Source organism: Teleopsis dalmanni, chromosome 1, assembly GCF_002237135.1.
Source record: "Teleopsis dalmanni isolate 2A chromosome 1, ASM223713v2, whole genome shotgun sequence".
Taxonomy (NCBI): domain Eukaryota; kingdom Metazoa; phylum Arthropoda; class Insecta; order Diptera; family Diopsidae; genus Teleopsis; species Teleopsis dalmanni.
The window spans coordinates 149,621,814-149,645,001 of NC_051846.1; the positions used below are offsets into that span (position 1 = coordinate 149,621,814).

Here is a 23,188-nt window from a genome sequence, read left to right on the forward strand (position 1 = left end):
TATTAAAGGCTAACATTCAAAAAAAACTAGTTAGATTTTAGTGAGGTTATAGTAAAGAAATATTTCTTTAATCAAGTAAATTCTTGGGCTGACCACACAACTGCTTTGCATATCGCCAAATATACTTGATAAGTGGTCCATGGAAAAATCTGTTGGTCTACAACGATTTTAAATCTACAGTTAAAAAATTAATATTATTATTATAAATAAGTATTATACTATATTTATATGTACAATATTTTACACAAATTTACTATAATCAACAATAATTCATAAATTATTATGGCTATTTAGAGTTTCGCAGCTGAATTAAAACATTGTTAACAATGAAGATTAGTTAATGTATACTACAAACTATTTTCAGTAAGTAAATGGAGATAATTATAATTCTTCTTCTTCTTAATTGGCACTACAGTCCAGCATGAACCTTGGCCTCCCTCACGATCTGCCTCCATCTGTCCCTATCTTCTGCTACTCTCTTCCAGTTCAGTGCTCCAATCGTTCTTTTATCACCATACACGTTCTCATCCCATCTTGTTCTTGGCCTACCTCTGTGCCTGGTTGTCATCGACTTTGCATTGAGTATACTGTTCGGTTTTCTCTCCGACCCCATTCTTATTATATGAGCAGCCTATTGTAACCTTTGTGACTTAATATATCGCACTATATTTTCGTTTCTAAGCAGTTCTTCAATTTCATTATTTAGTCGTCTTTGAAAAGTTTCTGGATTGGCCTGTAGATTTGACGAACTATAATAATTATAATATATAAGAATATTATAAGAAATGAAGCTTGATTTTCAAATTTTATGTGACAATACAATATATATAGTTTTTTTCTAAGAAGAACACAAGCTTCCTTTCATTCCTTTCTAATTTAAAGCAATTTTGAAACTTAAGTCCAAAACAAATTATGCACGATCCAAAAAACAAACATAAATGCAATATAGAGTTAATATTTTTAAAATTTAATATTAATTTTTTATTTTTACAAATTTTATTACCAAAATTGATTACTAATATTATTTATTAAAAATTTATGTTCTTAGTTTTTATAATTTGCTTTTTTTCTATATAATATTCCATTTTTATGCATTTCTTCAGCAAATTTTTTATGTCCTGAAATATATTTAATTACTTTTTTCTTTACTTGAGAAAGGACATCAAATAGTGAAACTTTCATTTCCCTTTTCTTAATTTTCATCAATTTTTCTCTTAGTATTTTTTATTTTTCACAAATTGAAATTTGTTTATCGCCTGAACGGAATAAACTTTCAATGTGAAATCTAACCGATTTCCGGTGTCCAAACTTTCACTCAATTTTTTTTATGAAATTATAAATTTTTTCTTGGCTACAATTTCCGTCTAAAATCTAAACGAAAAACTCATTTTTATTGCTGAAATTTTTTACAATTTTTCTATTAAAATGCATTACTGACCAAATTTATTATTTCCTGTAAAAAAGGAAATGGGGCTTTCGAGTTTTGGACTGAGCACAGAAGAAGCATTCATATGATATGAGCACTTTAAAATAATAGAATAAAATAATAATATTAAATTATTTCAATGGAAACAAACTCTTTAAATGAAAAACATAAGAAAGAAATTCAATCAATATTTTGTACACTTATTAAATTATATTTAATCCAGATATCAAAATATTTCTGACCACAGACCTGGTTACATAAAATTAATTATTGACCACTTAAGTAAAAATGGGCTTAAGTAATAAGTAATGGATAAACCCCCAATACGGAATATGGTAGTTTAATCGGAAGTTTGTTAGAAATATTGGAAAGCTATTGAGCTTTCATTTTGAGGTGTAAATGGTTTCAGTTCAAGTCAAAAACTCTGACTTCATCAAGACAAAAAAACGTCAATAAAAGTCTAATGCTAATATAAGAATAGATAGCGACTGCTTAGTCCAAGACAGACGAGTTTCACTTGGATATTATACATAGGTCGGTTTATTTATACCATAATGGTATGCCAATTAACTCAAGCAGATAAACTGAAACCAAGTTAACTTTATGAACGTAGCCACTAGACGCTTTCTCCCCTTACCCTTTCGCCAAAACTAGTTGAAGGACTATATGTAATGTCTATTCGTTATTTGTGCATCATGCCATGACTGAATAATAAGTTAATTTCTATTGACCCAATATTTAATCCAAAAGATAACCCCCCATCCAGTTTTTTTTGCTGTTTCTACCTGCAGCCCTGCATACATTAAATAGATTATCGGTCAAATATTATAGACAAATAATAGTCATTTTCCAGTAGAGGCCTTAAAAGAAAGAGGGACCGTTTTTATATTTCTCCCTTACTTTCTAAGCAATAAAGGTATCGTATCTAAATCTCGTCAATATAGATATATTATTTGAAAATATAAAGTTCACTCTATTAATCAATTCTTACACTTTATTGTTGAACTACAAGATATCAAATAATTTTAACAAATTTTTTTCTCATAAAAATAAAGTAATCGTAAGAGACTATCGTAAGAGAGTATTCCCGATATAGTTCATAGGTAGAAACGGTGCAGCCACGAGGCGGATTGTTTTTAGTCCATGCAAATCGAGTATTTCATTATTCTGACGACATAGTGATGATGCGTTAAGCATTTTTAAACCTCCTCTCTGCATAGACAAAAATGGGATTATTTGAAAATTCCCATGAAGAAAAAAATGTGTTTCCCACAAAAAATAATGTCTTGTGTTTTTGACGAAGGTGAAGCATGATCTGCCTCGGGAGTACAAAAATTCTATAGCCTTGAATTTGGTCATTATTTTTTGCTATCTTCCTTGCAATAACATGATTCCAAGGCTTTTATTGATAAGAAACCGCTCGAATTCATTTTGGTTTTCATTGGAAATAAAGATTGTATTATCCAAATTAATTTGTGGAAGTCGAAATAAATAATAATCTGTAATTGTTAAAAAATTAAGTCCAAAAATATTAGAGTAAATGGAAATATCAAACCAAAAAAGATGCACGCATTGTGCATAATGGAAAAAAGATTCCAATGTTTCCGAATTCTCTAAATAACTCAAAAGGCTGGAAAAAAGTTTTGTGGTGCCCGGAATAAGTAATAATCCGTAAGTATTAAAGTACTTCAATACATTAATAAAATATTGAACTATATGGAAAAAAAAAACTCATAAAAGGAAAGAGATTCCAATGACCAAAATGTCCCTAAAATATCCAAACACATGATACCTACATGTCTTAAAGTTTTTAAAAATATCGAAATTTCTGCAAGGCATAAGAAAAATAATAAATGATTTTCTTTTTGTTTAAATCTCAATATAAACTTAATTTAAAATTTAATATACTTCCTTAAACCAATAAGTATATTTCTCAAATGACAGAAATGACACAAATGACCAAGTCTTTACTTTGTTTCTCTTCCTAGTTTTCAAATGGTTTTAATCTAAAAAAATATTCGATAATGGAATTCCAATACATGGAATGGCGATTGCATTCATGTTCAGTTTGTATGTGAAAACAGCATTTACGTGACCATCTGCTGTGGAAATTAATGTATGGCACGAGAGCACATCACATCCCGACTAGTACACAGCAGGATGGCAATCTTCAAAACGGAAATGATACTGAACTGTTGCTTGTTTTCCGGGTGTTAGATTGCACGTAACTGTAATTTGGCATTAGGCGATAGTCAACAGTTTTCTATATTTTTTCCCCTCGCATTCACTTCTGTTTTATTGAATTCTCTGTGGGAGTCAAAATAATTTTGGCATTGAAAATTGTACTTTTGCGAGTCAATTCGGTGCATTTGTGTCAAAGCAATTAAATGCCATATTGACTTTTGAATAAAAAATTGTTGCAGATATTTGATTTTGATTAATATTTATTTTTGAATGGACTTGGAGAAATTCAACTATTAAAATTAATTGAATCCACTTCTTGACCTTTGCTCACTTTTTCGTGTGAAATGATAATGTTATACTATGGACACACAGGAGTATAAACTATCATTAGGTGCTATAGCTGTGGTTATTTTGGAAAATTTGAAAAACCTACTTAAGACCCAAACCTCTGTCCAATCTCTTAATGTTTTTGAAGAAACAAAAATTTGAAGTATGAACCCAATCGGAATGAAATTACTAAACGAAAAATAAAAAATATATTTAAAGAACCCACAGGCTTTTGACACACAAAATAAAATATTCTTCCATTTTTTCTATTCGTTTCCTGTGAATGACAGGATCCTAATCCAAAATCTCTATTACATTTTTATTACACTTACGGAGATCTGGAATCTTGAACCGAAATATTATAAACGTAAGTAATCATGAAAAAAGTAAAAAGAATGTTATGACTCAAAACACTTCTAATGCCGATATTTAAAAAAAAAATTTATGCTGCATGTATGGTAGGATTTCAAATAAATCATTTTTTGGAGATGTTATCAGAAAACACATTTCTAAAGTGCACTACCATCAGTTCAGCAGCTGGACATATTAAATCATTCTTTGAAACAGAAAAAGCTATCATAACATTTGACAAAAAGGAAAAAAAAGATTCAGTGTGTCACCATGATAATGCAAGACCACATAGAACTGTCAGAATTATCTAAAAACTTTTATAGATTGGATTTTTTTTGGATATACTACGATACCCACCATATCCTTCAGTTTTAACATCTTCTGATTAGTAAAACATTTAGTTAAAATGAAAAGGTTTGAAAACCATCTCTATCAGTTTTTGTCAGCAAAGAACTAAAATTTTATGGACGGGGAATCACATGCTACTGCCAGAAAGATTGATAAAGATATTGAACCAGAATGAATAATATATAAAACCATTAAGTATTTATTTTTTTTTTGATAAAATAGGCTTTTTTCACATATATTATTTTAATAATAATTTTATATATAATATATTTTAAAATTATAAGTTATAAAAATATCAGAATACTGAAGATGACTATAAACCATAGATAAAATTTCAACAACAATAAAATATATTTTTTAAAACTAATTTGAAAATTCTTGTATTACCTAATATTGACCAATTCTGTTTAAAAATACAGAAGTAAAAAATAATACAGTAGAATTGTAATTTAAAATTTTATACATTTTATATAACAAACTGACAATTAATAACATGTTTCTAATTAACTCATTTAGGCAGCTTTGCTTATTAAGGCCAACAATGAGGATAATTTACCACACATACAGCTTTCATAAATAAATATAAATAAATCAACTGATTTATGGCGAAATGTCGAATGAAACTCTTAAAAATAAATTTTCCACAACAGAACTTACCAAAACTTGAAATATTTCTTATATGTTTAAAATATTTTATATGTAAAATATAAACAAACAAGCTATTTCACACGCATAAATCACTTTATGCCAATAGAAACGACCAAATCTTAATATAATTAACACAAGTAGTTGAAGTTGTAGTGGAAACGCGATATACGTTCAATTAAATTTAATTCCAAAAACTTTCAATACATTCCTCGTCCATTTAATCTTAATAGAATACAATTAAATCTTTAAGTTGAAATTGTTACGATATATAAGTATACGATTATATCGTCATTATATTTAATGGCAAGAGTGCAATAAAGATAAAATATTTATTAGAATGAATGCTTAATAGACACAAAAAGTATTGACGGTTTTGCTTTCGTATCTGCAAATCATGCTCGTAGGTATCGAATAATCTGCATATAAATTATTGATATTAAATGGAAAATTTGTACGAATTTTATTAAAGAACGCAGTAAAAAAGTCTGTATATTTATTCTAATTTAACAAAGTTAACCAAAGAACTGTGAATACTCAAACTCCGACCCCAGACAAGAACGGATGTGGAGAAGTGCTAATTAAATTAAAATTAAGTTCTGTGTTCTAGTGTTATAAAATGAGTTTATCTGTGATTTTTAAATATTTATTTTTCTTGAATATTCTAAATTCTGTGCTTGGAATTGAGGTGAATAGAAAACCAGAACAAAAAATAATTCCAATTCAGTTTTAAATTTTACTCAAAATAGTTTGAAGAATTGAAAAAGGACTATTATGTCGTGGGTGTTGTTGAGTATCCTTCGCTGCCCGTTAACTACACAGCGGTTGATATACGTAGGAGACTTATACAAATTCGTCGTCACATTGAATATGCAGATTTGACTGCAGATATAGTTGTGTTTCCGGAAAGTGTACTCAACAACCACAGTGCGCCAGTTATAGTTCCACATCCAACAGAATCTGTGATACTTTGTTCCAATACAGAGTACGACTTCATCATAACAGAAATTTCATGCTATGCACGTTCGCTTAACATTTATTTACTAATTAATATAGTCGAAGTTGAGAATTGCAATAAAAACTCAGATACTTCGAACTGTCCCATATACAACACTAATGTAGTGTTCGATCGCACGGGCGCAGTTATTTCACGTTATCGAAAATACAATCTGATTGGATTGGAATGGCAATATTTCAATTACACTCAGCAACCAGAACTGGAGGCCACCTTTCAAACTGATTTCAATGTGACCTTTGGACATTTCACACGTATGGACTTACTATATTATAGACCAGCGCAAGCATTAATAGCAAATGGCAATCTGAACTACCCTTCATGACTGGTAGGTGAGCAGCTGTTAAAGAAAAATCCAATTTATTTTTGTTAATTTTAATTTATTTTATTTACACTTACTTTACTCTCACTTCACTTCATTCACTCACCAATTCTTTTTGTAGCCATGCAATTGCATCAATCTTGGGCGTACAGTAATAATGTCAACTTAGTGGTTGCGGGCACAAACGATCCAGTTAACGGACGCACAGGCACTGGCATCTATGCTGGCAAGTATGGCGCCGTAATTGCTTCTATGACCACTAATGCAACAAGAAGCATGTTGCATTTAAGTTTATTACCCAAAAAAGGCTACAATCAGTTAAACAACGCAACGAAACAAGCGACCGCAGCTCATTTAAACTACAACAGCCAATCAATTTATCCGCAGAAGGAACAAACTCGGCAGGGCCAGCACAGAGCACTCAAACCACAAACACAATTTTCGGATCGCGTCACTGGCATCAAATTGCAGCGCGACAACGACATTGATTTTTATACAACGGTGCCAATTACCGATGCTAATAGCGGGGAGTGGCAACAACAACTTTGTCATGATGATTTATGCTGCCATTTTCATATTAAGCGCAGCGCTATTTTGAATACATCATCACCAGAGGCCAACCCTGGCACGAACGGCTCGTACTCCTATCGACTGGCTGCTTTTCAGGGCTTTGGTACGTTTCTAAATAGCGAAACGGATGCAGTGGCTGTGTGTGCTTTGCTTGCATGTATCGGGGATCATTTGTACATGTGTGCACGTATATTTCCCGAAAGTATCACAGTGGAAAATCGATTCTCCTTTGATTTTATACAAATTAGCGCGAATTTTAGCAGAAAATCAAAAAAGCTTATACTACCCACTAATTTGGACGGTATGTTACAGCCACTCCCTACGGAGGCATTTAATATGCAAATTCATGAAATGAGGTAAGTCGCTTTTTCGGTTCTTAAAATATTCCCAGAGCTACAAAAAAAAGTTATAGTTGATGTCTTACCAAGTGTTCTATAAAATTTATTTAAAAAAAAAACAATAATAGCATTAAAAAACTTCTTCAATCTTCAGCTTCCAATAATTTAATAGAAAATAATAGAAATTAGTCTTGCTTATGAAAATAAGATCAATTCTTACCTTATCATTACCTTGAATTTTTAGTAAAAGATGGAAAGACCCAGCGATATTTAGGTATCTGTATGCATTTTGGCCCACGTACCATTAAAAGGAAATCAAAAACTCTCATTGAGTTGCCTCGTAGAGATATTAGTCTTTTGGTAGGTCATTGCAGATTACCCATTCTAGAAGATTAAATCTCCCTTTCAATAATATTTGTCTCCGTTGTAGAGAGGATAATGAAAGTGATTCCCATCTGCTTTGTTCTTGTTTAGTACATGCGCGTTGCAGCTTTACCACTCTAGGAGCTTTCTTTTTTGAGGGAGGTTAACTACAAGACGTTCCCTTAAATATCATTATATGCTTTTCCAAACGTCCAAAATGGTTTAAAACCTCTGAGTTTTCCCGTATTCCGTAACACAATAGACCTATAGGGCTAAGTGGATCCCTTTGGATCGCGAGTACAGCGTAACCTAACTACCTTATCCACATGATCAATAGATTGAAATTTTACATTATTTTTGAAATAAACCTAGAGATGATATTAGTACTTATGTATCTGATTCTATCCACACAAATGAAGCATAGGGGCTCTGTAATTACGGAAATAGATAACGATGTCATTTCTTGCATACTTTGCTTTCTTTAGTTAGTATTTAACTCTTCTCATCCAAGTAACTGCTAGAGATAGTGAATATGTCAAGTATGCTAACAATCGATAAAGTTTTCCTAAAATATATTTATACGATTAACTTAAACATAGTCTGAATATTAAAGTCTTAGGATGTTTTCTTCTATTAACACTATTCATTTAAACAAAAAGAGTATTCTTGGTATTATTATGTCTTTGAGAGTTTTCGATAATTCTTTAATACCGATACGTGGATCTGAAGTTTCAGGTATCAATGTTAGGGTTGTACTAGAATTGAATTGTAGTCAATTTAAACTATATAAAATAGAGTATGCTCTTGACAATTCAGACACGATTCAGACAACTATATTTTAAGGGTTTTTCGATTTTCTACAAAATATGTATTTTAATAATTTAAGCATTTGTTTATTTTTTCAGCAATGCCACTTTCGTAAACTATACTTTATTGGAACCGATGTCAGATTTACTTACTTTTGGTATTTATGTCAATTACTTCTTGGATGAAACCGTTTACGATCATCATCACAAAAACTCCACACATAAACTGAACCTAAATATAATGCACTTATTTTTATATTTTTTCATTTTCCTATTATATATATGAGTATAATAAAACAATAATAATCGATGAATGAAAAATATTTAATTTATTTAATTTTAAATTTTTATTTAATTATTTAATTTTTTTTTTATTCATTCTAAATAAATTTTTGCAATTATACAATTTTATTTTGAATATTTAACATTAAATAAAAATAGAATAATATAATACAAATATTTATATATGTATAAAATTATATAAAATCTGTTAATGACAAAACATTTTATTTATAATTTTATTTGATATAAGAAGTTGATTTTTGCAAAAGTCATCGATAACTTAAAAAAACTCATTCTGAGCATAACATAACCCAGTAAAGAAATATATCAAAAAATTTGTTCAAAAAATTTTTCCAATAAATATATATTAAGAATTATAAATGAATATAATTTAAAAATAAATTATATATTCAATTTTAACGTTCGTTTCAACGGACGAAATTAATACTTAATAAAAACTATTGTTTTCAATAGAGAGAGGCTTTTATTAAACAGTAGTGAATTACAACAACAAAAAATTTTATTATTTAATGATTTGTTAATAACGTGAAAGATACAAATAAAATTTTAAAATTATTAATATAATTAATAAAAGAATATATTTTTAATATTATTAATAATGTATATATAATATATTGCAACTGTTGTGGGTTGAAAAAGGGGTTGAATTGTCGTATGTCGCACTATCAATGTACTTATATCCCAAATCAAAATACCATATAATTCGATATTTTGTTTTTATTGTTTATTTACGTATTTTGGTCTGTTAATGGTTGAACATTCTAATTTTATTTATCACTTGAATGAATGTTTCAATATACTTTCTTTAAACATTCTTAATTTCACCATATCATAAGTTTAAGTTTTACGTGCATTAAGGTTTAATGTACTTCAGACCTTATTTAAAAAGATGAAGATGAATGAAAAAAATGAAGATGACTAAAAAAAATTACTAAAGAAGGTGACTGAAGAATATAACTGAAGAAGATGACTAAAAAATATGACTGAAGAAGATGACTGAAAACAATAACTGAAGAAGGTGACTCTATCTCGCGTCGCTCCAAACTAAAAATCTTTAACACGAGCATCAAATCAAACCCTCTATATGGATCTAAAACGTGGAAAGTTACAGAACACATCCGACAGAAACTGCAGGTATTTGTCAATAAATGTCTCCGCCATATATTTAAAATTTTCTGGCCACGGTTAATCGCAAACAACAAACTTATCACGATATCCGAAAATATACCAATAGAACTCGAGGTTAAAAGCCGGAAGTGACGCTGGATTGGACACGCACTCCGGAAAGACAACACCGCCATTGTGGAAATGGCCTTTAAGGGAAACCCCAAGGTTCACAGAGGCCTGGCTGCCCATGAGTCATCTGACTGCGCTCTATTCACGTTGAACATTTGCAATTTGGTTCATGAATCGAATTCCGGCAAAAGGCCGGAATTATGGAAAAACTTCGTCTTCGCCCTATGCTCTTACTAAGAGCGATGTCTTTGCCCAACGTATAATACATGTAGGATCTCATTAGTAAACAACGAAACCCTTTTTCACTACTAAATTAAAGCAACTCTCATGTGTGTTCGTTAGCGTCGCACGCATTTTGAATGAGTAGTCGTTGGAGGAGAAGTAAAAAGACAAGACGTGTTGCTGTGTATTCTAAGTCGTGTTGATTTGTTAATAAAATAAAACACATTTGTGTGAATAAATTTAATATATTATTAAATATAAATTAACTTCATTTAATGTTAAAAATACTAATTTAAATTATAAATAAATTTAATGTTTAACAAACTAAAACTACAAATATTGGGGGCTCAACCACGATCGTAATTGAGTGGTGCTCATGACTAGCATTACAGCAGATTAAAGTTGGTGAAATAAACGATAAATAATATTTGAAGTGATTTAATGCTACAAAAGAATAATTATATTCAATTAAATATTTTCCGTTGTTCATTACTTTGTAATTTTCGGAAAGAACATATTAAATATTTCACAAAAGTGAATAAACTTCAAAAAAAAAAAAAAAGAAAGTATTTCACAACATTAGTTAAAGACAAATGCAAGAAGCTGATAAAGAAGTTGCTCGACGCCGACGACAAGCAGTAGAACAAAGAAAAACCAGAGAATGAAGGCACATAAAGAAGTTGCTCGACGCCGACAACAAACAGCAGAACAAACAGAAACCAAAGTATGAAGACACAAAAGAAGCAGAATCTGATCTAAACAAAAATTTTCAATCGTATCAAATCAATTACAGAAGTTATTAAAATTGTGTGTTGTATTAACGTTGAATGCTTATGCGAAAAGTTCACGTATGGAATTTGTAATACTTGTTATGTAAAGTACTTTTTATATATTAATTGCCTGGCAACTCTGGCCTGTCATTATTCTATATTCCTTTTCTTATTGTTGTTCATTATTCATTTTTAGTATAGTTTATAAAGTGAAGTAAAGAACTTGTTAAAAAATACATCGGACCGTGTGTTTCACTTTTGCTAAAAATATATAATAGGTTATGGGCCCAGCACGCTTCCACTGCGAAGTAAAAAGCACGTGCGCATAAAAAGTAGATTTAATACGTGTATATAAATGTCGGGAACGGTAATTCGCGTTGAACCGCTTAATGCGGAAAACTACGATACATGGAAGCTCCAAATGAAAGCTATTCTCGTGAAAAACGATTTATGGTCATATGTCGAAGGTACTGCGTCGTGTCCAACGGGCGAAGGGGCTGCAAAATGGATCAGCTTTGATCAGAAAGCGTGTGCTGATATAATGCTATCAGTAAGTGCATCAGAATTAAGATTAATTGCAGAATGCACAAACTCAAAGGAAATGTGGATGAAACTACAAGCCACATATTCATCAAAAGGGCCTGCGCGCAAGGCGACGTTGCTGAAAAAGGTTGCACTTTCACGCATGAAAGAGGGTGAGAAGGTTCGAGAACATCTAAACGATTTCTTCGAAACCATTGTGAAATTAAAAGAAATTGACGTCACCATCGGGGATGAGCTTCTTGCTATCCTGCTCTTATACAGTCTTTCAGGTGCGCATTAGAAACGCGCGACGAGCTGCCGAAACCAGATATACTTCGAGTGAAAATCTTAGAAGAAGCTGAATCGCAAAGGACAAAAGAAGATAGACATAGTGATGAAAACTCTCTATACATTAATCGAAACAAAAGCCGAAACGCAAAACAAAACAAGCGATACAGTGATTCTAAACGAAATAAACAATGTTTTAATTGTGGCAAAATCGGACATTTTGCACGTGAATGTAAAAATAAAGCAAAAGCTGAAAATAACACGCAATTGAAAAATTCGGAAAAATCTGTAAACAATAATTTTAGCTATCATGTTGAAGATGCATTTATTAGCTCAATAAAAGAAAATTATTGGTGCCTAGATAGTGGATGTACTGCCCATTTAAGTGCAAACCGTGAATATTTTACAGACTTTCAAAAATCGAATAAAGTGCTTAACTTAGCAAACGATAACACAACAAATATAAACGGCGTCGGTAAAATGAAAATAACTGTAGACGTAGACGGTCGTGATAATAATATTGATCTTATAGAAGTCCTATATGTCGAAGACTTGCGTACAAGTCTACTTTCTGTATCAAAAATAGTAGACAGCGGATATGAAGTGCATTTTCGCCTTTCAGATGCAATCGTATTGGACAAATATCAGAAGGTTATAACTCGAGCGAAAAGATGTGGAAATCTTTTTATTGTTGAAAATAAAAATCATTTTGCACAAGTTGCTAAAGAAAAATGTGACATTGAAAAGTGGCACCAGAAAATGGGCCACATAAATGAAAACGATCTTAAAAAATTAGCTAGTAATAACCTAGTACACGGATTAAAATTAAATCCTAAACAAAAACTTCCGACTTGCGAAATTTGTATTAGTGAAAAACAAACACAAAAGTCATTTCCTAAGAGTAAAGAAACTAGAACAAGTGATTTATTAGAGATCGTGCATAGTGTGTGCGGACCAATGAGAACAACATCAAATTCGGATGCAAGATATTTTGTAACATTTATTGATGACAAATCACGCTATTGTCAAGTTTATTTTATAAAACAAAAATCCGATGTATTAAATGTATTTAAGCAATACAAAAGAGCAGTAGAAACATTTACGGGTAAACGAATTAAGGCTTTACAATCAGACAATGGTAGAGAATACGTTAATTCTGAATTTAATTTATTCTTGAGGAAATTTGGTATACAAAGACGCTTAACTGCTCCATATACGCCGGAGCAAAATGGTATTGCTGAACGTAAAAACAGAACTCTAGTTGAAATGGCCCGTTGCATGATGAAACAAGCTGAAGTTCCGCCAAACTTTTCGGCAGAGGCCATAAATACAGCGTGCTATATTCGGAATAGGTGTCCTACAAAAGTATTGAATGGTGTAATACCGCACAAGTTGTGGACTGGTAAAATGCCAACTATTGTACATTTTCAAGTATTTAGCTCTAAAGCATATGTCCTAAAAAAGGATAAGACTTTTATTATATATTTTTTTTGCTAAAAAATATATAATAAAAACTATTATTTTCAATAGAGCGGCTTTTATTAAACAGTAGTGAATTACAACAAAAAAATTTATTATTTAATTATTTGTTAATAACGTGAAAGATACAATTAAAATTTTAAAATTATTTATATAATTAATAAAAGAATATATTTTTAATATTATTAATAATGTATATATCATATATTGCAACTGTTGTGGGTTGAAAAGGGGGTTGAATTGTCGTATGCCGCACTATCAATGTACTTATATCCCAAATCAAATACCATATAATTCGATATATTGTTTTTATTGTTTATTTACGTATTTTGGTTGTTAATGGTTGAACATTCTAATTTTATAAACTTTATTTATCACTTGAATGAATGTTTCAATATACTATCGTTAAACATTCTTAATTTCACCATATCATAAGTTTAAGTTTTACGTACATTAAGGTTTAATGTACTTCAGGCCTTATTTAAAAAGATGAAGATGACTGAAAAAGATGAAGATGACTGAAAAAAATGACTAAAGAAGGTAACTGAAGAATATAACTGAAGAAGATGACTAAAAAATATGACTGAAGAAGATGACTGAAACCAATGACTGAAGAAGGTGACTCTATCTCGCGTCGCTCCAAACTAAAAATCTTTAACACGAGCATCAAGTCAAAACCTCTATATGGATCTAAAACGTGGAAAGTTACAGAACACATCCGACAGAACTGCAGGTATTTGTCAATAAATGTCTCCGCCACGTATTTAAAATTTTCTGGCCACGGTTAATCTCAAACAACAAACTTCTCACGATATCCGAAATATCATCGTTCATATCTAAGACAACAAAACCAGAATTCATCATTGACACTTGGTAAGAAGATCTGTTTCAAGTCGATGTTGCAAAATTGGATGATGCTGCAAAAAAAAGATTGCTTTTACGTAAATTAAACATCATTGTTCACCATTCATAATAAATACATCAATTATATTCTACCAAATCATAGTCGTGACTTTACTTTTAAAGACACAGCAGAAAAACTCAAGAAACTTTTTGGAAGTCAGATTTCACTATTCAACACTAGATTTATTTGCTTACATATAGCGAACATAGTTAATAAGCAGTGTGACTTATTCAAATTGAATGATTTAACCACAGACCAATATAAGTGTCTAATATTCAAAAAAACTTGGAGCAACTTTTACAAGGAATTGAAGAAGTAGGAAATTATCTAGATGTTATTATTATTTCGCAACCCACGTTTGAAGATCACCTTTGCCGCCTGAAAGCGGTGCTCGAAATTCTACAAGTAAATGGTATTAGATGCAAAATTGAAAAATGCTTTTTTGTTTAAGACAAAATTCAACATCTTAGTCGGGAGATTAGTGCTAGTGGAATTAATGCCTCCAAAACATATTAAACAACTCGAAGCGGTTTTGGATATAGTTACTTATTATCACAATTTTGTTCCCAGCTAGCGGCACCGTTAAATTTACTTCGACGGGAAAAACATTGAGAAAAAAACAACAACAAGCATTTACCGACTTAGAAACTTATATCGTAAATGCAACACCACTTTCCCATTTTCAAGATCATTTACCATTGATTCTTACTGTGGATGCATCTTCATTTGGGATTGGAGCAGTAATTTCTCACTTATATATGGATGGGGGCGGCAATGACACTAACAGGTATAATAAGGCAGTCGGAATCATTATTTCGAAAAACATCGCAAAATCAGTGACGGCTTTCATTCCAAATTCCGACAGAACAATGCTTTTGAAGAACGATGCAATACCCTTTGCACTAAACAACATAGAAGTCTACAATCCTACATTAGAATCCACAGAGGAAGAAAGCAACGAATTCTACGCAGAAATAACCGAACTACTGAAATATACGAAGTCCCATGCATTGAATCCCATCATTGGAGATTTTAATTATTATTATACTCTGTTATAATTTAGTCTTTAATTATAAGCTTTTAGGTTACTTTAAGTTGTATTCTAATTTTAAGTATTAATAAAGTTTAGTTATAATATGAACTCGAACTCAGGCGTGTATTTTTATTGAGCGACATAACAAATTGGCCACGAGAAAAACTTTGTTTTTATGTTTAATGTGTAAATATACATATAATACACATAAAAGCATTAAAAGAACATTTGATAATTTGTAGTAAAATATTTTTTTAAGTGTTATATATTATATGTAGAATAAGTAATCATAGCGTAAGGTTTTATTTGTTTTGGAGCGCAGGGCAACCCTCGCTGAGCTTGTCAGCGAGAGAAAGAACACAGCGAAGAATAAAATTTGCTTGTAGTCAGTGTGTGAGCAGCAGCGATAAGAACCAGACGTCCAACGTGGCTGTGCTAAAAATAAACAAACTAAAATAATTTAAGCTAATAATTTAAGATTTAAAGATAATTTAAGATAAACCTACAAGTTTTTGGGGGCTCAACCGGGATTTTATCTTTGTTCAATCACTATATTGAAAACCCGGATTGTAGTGTGAAATCTTGGACATAGTGCGAAAAGGTTTTGCAGTCACCAAATTGCAGCCTAACATTCAAGTGCACGCGAAGTTTTTGTTTCATTCATTTTGTATGATTAAAGCAACAAGCATCAAGACGGCAACGAGACAGTGAATAGTGCGAAAAGGTTTTGCAGTCACCAAATTGCAGCCTAACATTCAAGTGCACGCTGAGTTTTCGTTTCATTTATTTTGTACGGTTAAAGCAACAAGCAACAAATCAACGAGGCGGAAACGAGACAGAGAGTAGCTGCAAAAACAGACGAGATAGAGTTGTATGTATATCGTGTATGGAGAGTAGTGCAAATGCTTGTATAGTGAACGCAAGTAGTTGTGCACGCAGTGAGAAGCAGTGAAAACAGAGAGTAGCTGCAGAAACAAACGAGATAGAGTTGTATGTATATCGTGTATGGAGAGTAGTGCAAATGCTTGTATAGTGAACGCAAGTAGTTGTGCACATGGTGAGAAGCAGTGAAAACAGAGAGTAGCAGTTGTGCGAATATCGTTGTAGCAGCAGTTGTGTGTGTTGAAGTCAAGTCAGAGTAGCAGTTGTGCGAATATCGTTGTAGTAGCAGTTGTTCGTGTTGAAGTCAAGTCAGAGTAGCAGTTGTGTGAATATCGTTGTAGTAGCAGTCGTTCGTGCTGAAGTCAAGTTAGAGTAGCAGTTGTGCAAATATCGTCGTAGTAGCAGTTGTGTGTGTTGAACTCAAGTCAAAGCAGGTGAGAAAGCAGTGACTACCGAGGGTAGCTGCAGAAACAGTTGGGAGTGAAACCGTAAGTCAAAACAAAAAAAAATATAATCACAACTCAACTCAATAAGTGGTAGGAGAAACTAAACTGAAGCATTGATCACTGGACCAGAAGAACTAAAAGCAAAAGGAGCTTTATCCCATTTTATTTTCTCATAATTATTTTGAATATTTAATTAATTTTTGTAGAGTAATAGACTAAACGATCGTGTTGTTTGATATAACCTGTGCAGAAATATTTTGAAAACATTTATACATTTAAAAGCAAAAGAGTAATAGTACTCGGTAATATTGAATTAAGGACTATTAATTAATTATTGTCAATTGTTATTTATTAATTACTAATTATTGGTAACCATATTAAGATATTTCGTAATATATTTTGTTAACATTAATTTGTCAAAGCCAGAATAATGGACGTCGCGTCTGTGATGCTGCTCAGGGTCGATGAATTGCGCGACAGGCTCAGGGAGGCGGGTCTTGTTACTACAGGCAGAAAACTTGAGCTCCAAAACAGATTGTTAACTCATCTACAATTGGTTGAAGATGAAGGGGAAGTCGAAGAGACAAGTTCAGAGTACAGTGACGCTTGCAATGTAGTTGAGCAAGGAAAGTGTTATTTCACTTTAAAAGATGTCGAAGAAAGTTTCACTAACTTCTCTGGTAGCGATAGTGAAGATGTTAGGAAGTGGTTACAACAATTCGAAGAGAACTCTTTTACGTTCAATTGGAATAACATCCAAAAATACGTATATGGTAAACAGTTACTGAAAGGTGCTGCAAGGTTGTTTATCCGCTGTCAAGCGAACATTAAAGATTGGTCATCTTTGAAGGTGGCACTCGTTAGTGAATTTAAAAAAACCATTTCAGATGCAGAAGTGCATCAACTTTTAAGAAGCCGCCGGTTGAGAAATAACGAAACGTTACGTGAATACCTCTATAGCTTACAAGAAATTAGTTGCACTATAAGTATAGACGAGCAAAGTTTAGTGACATACTTTATAAACGGTATTAACGACAGTCGCCAAAATAAAAGCATCCTGTATCAGGCAACATCAATTGCCCACCTAAAGACGTTAATCCCAGTTTACGAAAAAATACGAGGACCTCTCCGTAGTAGCGTTGATTCGGAAAAGGTAAAGAAAGGTCTCGAGGAGTATAAGAGGGTCAAGACAGACATCCGCAAATGTTATAAATGCGGCGATAGTAGCCATTTAGCAAAAGAATGTGTTAGTAAAGATATCAAATGCTTTAAATGTGGTGGCACAGGTCACCGCTCATTCGAATGTGTAGTTAAAGTCGAAAAAAAAGAAGTAGCAACAAAGTCTAGATTTCAAAATATAAATAGTATTGAAGAAGATGTAGAGCACTACATGAATCATAAAAAGTGTAAAGTTGTTCAAATCAATGGGGTACCAATGGTAGCACTCATTGATAACGGTAGCGACGTATGTCTATTGCGTGAGGACATCTTACTCAAAGTCGGTATTTCAGAGTTAAGACCTGAAACTAAAATGTTACATGGAGTTGGTGGCAGATCCATTTCTACTCTAGGCAGTATGTTAGCAGAAATTGCTGCAGATAACTTTAAGTTGACAAATACTTTTCATATCACTAGAGCTAACGATGTCAATTATTCCGTTGTTATAGGAAATGATATTCTTGATTTTGTTAATATTCATCTTTCAAACAAGGGGCCAACCTTTTTAAATATATCAGAAGATGTAAAATCTTGTACCCATTCGACGGAAGAAATTCAAAAGGAATTCGAAAGTCTATGTTTGATGGTAGAGGGGGAATACCAGAGGGGGGAATTGGATTTGAAAGTATCGCACCTGCACCCAGACGTACAAAAAGAGGTCAAACATGTAGTTGAGAGTTATAAGCCTAGTCGGCCAGGCAGTCATCCAGTTTCTATGAAAATTGTTCTTACTGACGATATCCCAGTTTATGAGAGAGCACGGCGTATTTCCTATGAGGATCAGCAGTATGTAGATAAGCAAATTGGAAGCTGGTTAGAAGAAGGTATCATCATACCAAGTACTTCGGAATACGCCACCCCTATTGTCCTAGTTTCAAAAAAAGATGGTACTAAGCGCCTTTGTTGCGACTACCGAAGGTTAAATAAAAAGATAGTCAGAGATCATTTTCCAATGCCGCTTATGGAGGACGTACTTGATAGATTGCAAAAGGGAAACGTTTTCACAACGCTCGACCTTAAGAACGGTTTCTTCCATGTCCCAGTTGATCAGAATTCTAGAAAGTATACTGCGTTCATTACACATAGAGGCCAATACGAATATTGTTTCGTCCCTTTCGGTATTTCGAACTCCCCAGCAGTTTTCGGGAGGTATATCCAAGCAGTATTTAGTAATCTAATTCGTGATGGCATCATCATCGTCTATGTTGACGACATAGTTATTCCTTCCATAGATGTAGTGGAAGGGTTGGAAAAGTTGAAATTAGTGTTAAGTGTCGCATCTAAAAATGGTATCCAGATTAAATTTTCGAAATCACAGTTTTTGAAGGAGAAGATTAGTTTCTTGGGTTATGTAATAGATGGTCATTCCATACAGCCGTCGAAAGAGAAAATCTGTGCTATTGAAAAGTTCCCCATACCTGCAAATCAGAAGAGTGTGCAGAGGTTTATGGGGTTAACTTCATATTTTCGTAGATTCATTCAAGATTTTGCCTTTAAGGCCAGACCCCTTACCAATTTGCTGCGTAATTCGGTGGAATTTAAATTCGAGGAAGAAGAACTTGCGTCGTTTTATCAGCTAAAAACAGCTCTACTTCACGCCCCGGTCCTAAAGTTATATGATCCGTTAGCGGCGACTGAAGTACATACTGATGCTAGCAAGTATGGGTATGGAGGAGTGTTACTTCAGAGAGACCCGGAAGATCGAGAATTTCATCCGATCCAATATTTTAGCCGAAAGACCACTCCAGCTGAAGAAAAATACCATTCGTACGAATTGGAAGTACTTGCGGTCATACAAGCTCTTAAAAAGTGGAGAGTTTATTTGATGGGAAAACATTTTACCATAGTCACCGATTGTAGCGCATTTACGAAGACACTGGATAAAATAGAGGTGCCTTTGAGAGTTTCACGATGGGCCATGTATTTGCAAGATTTTGACTATCAGATAGAACACCGCCCAGGAACGCGCATGAAGCACGTTGACGCTTTAAGCAGAATTCATTGTTTGTTAATCGAAGACACATTTAACCACAGGTTGAAAGAAGCGCAAAATAATGATTGGTGGACGAAAGCAGTTAAGAAAGTACTAGAGAGTGGCGATTATGAAGACTACTACGTGCGAGGTGGTATTCTATATAAAAATTGCAACTTACAGCTAATTGTAATCCCAAGTCAAATGGAAGACGAAATTATTCGAATAGAGATTGTGGAAAAAGAATATTTCATTCCTCACTTAAGCTCGAAAGTAGGGAAAATTATTCAAGGTTGTGTCGAATGTTTGGTCATGTCAGCAAAGTCTGGTAAGAAAGAAGGCTTCCTTAAGCCTATTGACAAAGAAGATCGTCCGTTATTAACATATCATTTAGATCATGTGGGTCCTTTAGAGGCCACCCGGAAGAAATATAATCACATTCTGGTGATTGTGGATGCCTTTTCCAAATTTGTGTGGTTATACCCAACTAAGAACTTAGGTACCGATTCAGTTGTCGATATTTTGCGTAAGCAATCATCAGTTTTCGGTAATCCCGAAAGGATTATAACTGACCGTGGCACGGCATTTACGGCCGACGTGTTCAAGAAGTATTGTCAAGAGAACGACATTCAACACTTGTTAATAGCGACTGGTGTACCTAGGGGAAATGGTCAGGTGGAGAGAGTCCATAGAGTAGTTGTACCGCTTTTATCTAAGGTATGTCAAGAAAAGCCAGATCTATGGTATAAACATGTTGATCGAGTTCAACAGTTAATTAATAACACGCCGACTCGTAGCACCAAATTCTCCCCGTTTCGTATTCTTACAGGTTTAGAAATGAAACCGTCCTATCATAAAGATTTGAGGAAACTTTTAGAAGAAGAGTTTATACTAGAGTTAGACTCTGAAAGAGATGAAATAAGGGAGGAAGCTAAGGGGAATATTAAACGTATACAGGAAGAGAATAGGAAGACTTTCAATTCGAAACGGAAGAAAGAAATTATGTATAAAATTGGGGATTTAGTCGCGATAAAAAGAACTCAGTATGGAGTAGCATTGAAATTAAGACCGAAGTTTTTTGGACCTTATAGGATTACCGCGGTTCTGAACCACGGAAGGTATAAAGTTTCAAAGTTAGGTGACCACGAGGGACCCGGCAGTACCGTTACGGTGGCCGAATATATGAAGCGCTGGGATGCTTCAAGCAAATAGGAATGTTCGGGGCGAACTTCTGTCAGGCTGGCCGAGAATGTAGAATAAGTAATCATAGCGTAAGGTTTTATTTGTTTTGGAGCGCAGGGCAACCCTCGCTGAGCTTGTCAGCGAGAGAAAGAACACAGCGAAGAATAAAATTTGCTTGTAGTCAGTGTGTGAGCAGCAGCGATAAGAACCAGACGTCCAACGTGGCTGTGCTAAAAATAAACAAACTAAAATAATTTAAGCTAATAATTTAAGATTTAAAGATAATTTAAGATAAACCTACATATATATAAATTAATAAGACACAGTGGAATCATGTCTACGAATAAAAATGTGACGGTGTGGCAGACAAGCAATATGCCGCTATTTTCTCCTCGAATAGAAACGTGGTCAATCTGGAAGAAGAAACTGGAAATTCACATATGCGTATTAAATTGTGAAGACGACAAAAAAAAAGCTATCCTATTGAAAGCGATCGGTGCGGAGCCGTACAGCATTTTACATAGTATGTGTAGTCCAACTCCACCAATTCAAAGAAGTTACAAAGAGCTTTGCGAAATAATTAAGAGTCATTACACTCCACCAACTATCATACTTCAAGAACGAAAAAAGTTCCATGAAGCTTTCAAGCATGAGAGAGAATCTGTATCAGAATGGTTTGCTCGTGTAAAAAAAACTTGCCTTGCATTGTAAGTTTGAGGAACATTTAAATGCATTTATTTTGGATCGATTTATAGTAGGCTTGCCTAAGAAGCTTTTTGAAAGATTATGCGAAGAAAATGAAAAACTTTCGTCAGCGGATGCGTCAAAAAAGCGATGATTATGGAAACAAAAATTTTTCAAGTGAAATATTTAAGATCGTTGTATATATAAATTATACTCCTATTAAAATGATTTGTGATACAGGAACTCCGTGCAGTTTGGTACCAGCATCACTTCTTCAAAATGTTAACAGCAAAATATATTTAAAATCATGTAAGTCAAAATTTTTTAGTTACTGTGAGAAAGAAATTAAAGTGTTAGGAATTTTTAAAGCAAATGTACCTCCTGATCAAAAAGAACGAGAGGCCTAGTTTTTGCTTGGCGTCTATACAAAAATGGATAAAAAATTAGAACAACGTGCGTGCATCAAATTTTGTGTTGCAAATGGATTCAAGTGTGCCGAAACTGTTAAAAAATGTTAAAAAAGGCCCTATGGTGATCTGTGTGCGTCGCAACCACGAGGATACGAATGGTTTAAAAGGTTCAAAGACGGTCGTACAAGCTTGTACCATGATGAGATCCCTAACCGCCCAACAACTTCTGTTACTGAAGAAAAGATTGAATCGACGAAACAGATTGTGTTGGAAAATCGTTGTGAACCGATTAGAGAGATTGCAGTGTTGTTGGGCATCTCATATGGATCGGCTAAACACATTTTAACTGATGTTTTCAGTTTGAAATGCATCGCTTCTCGACTGGGGCAAAAAAGCTGAATTTCATTCAAAAAAAGCGTTGGTTGTGTCGCAGTTTTTGGCCAAAAACTCCACCAATATTATCAACCAAGCACCGTACTCTCCAAACATGGCCCGTGTCACTTTTTTTTAAAAATTAATTTTATGAAATCTTTGATATGAAATTAGACAAATACAATATAAGAAAAATATCTCCTCCTATTACGAAAAATGTTAAACCGATTTTTATAAAACCAAGGCCTGTTCCTTTAGCTTGGAAAGACAAAATTGAAAGAAATTTAAAAGAACTCATAGAAAATGATGTGTTATAACCTGTAAATAGTTCAGATTGGGTACACCATTAGTTCCACTTTTAAAACCCAAAGGTGAAATTCGAATATGTGAAGATTATAAAATGACGGTAAATCAGCACTTATTAGATTTTAAGTATCCTTTACTTTGTATTGATTAAATTTTCGCTTCTTTACAAGGTGGTGCATATAATCAGTGAATTATAGATGAAAAATCTCAACATTTATGATCGTGGTCAACTCATATTGGTACATTAAAAATGGAAAGGTTGCC

At 33.0% G+C, this 23,188-nt stretch overlaps 1 protein-coding gene and 1 pseudogene across 1 annotated transcript; both read left to right on the plus strand.

The window, feature by feature from the left end:
• The first annotated feature begins 5,840 nt into the window (after positions 1-5,840).
• On the plus strand, positions 5,841-11,444 carry LOC119666431 (annotated as a pseudogene).
• Positions 11,445-21,478: 10,034 nt separating this feature from the next.
• LOC119667901 lies at positions 21,479-21,838 on the plus strand (the record flags this gene model as incomplete). The annotated part of the gene is given in 1 exon segment (XM_038077246.1): positions 21,479-21,838. A coding segment is annotated over 1 exon segment (353 nt), but the record flags the coding sequence as incomplete, so codon positions are not given.
• Between the last annotated feature and the right edge of the window lie 1,350 nt (positions 21,839-23,188).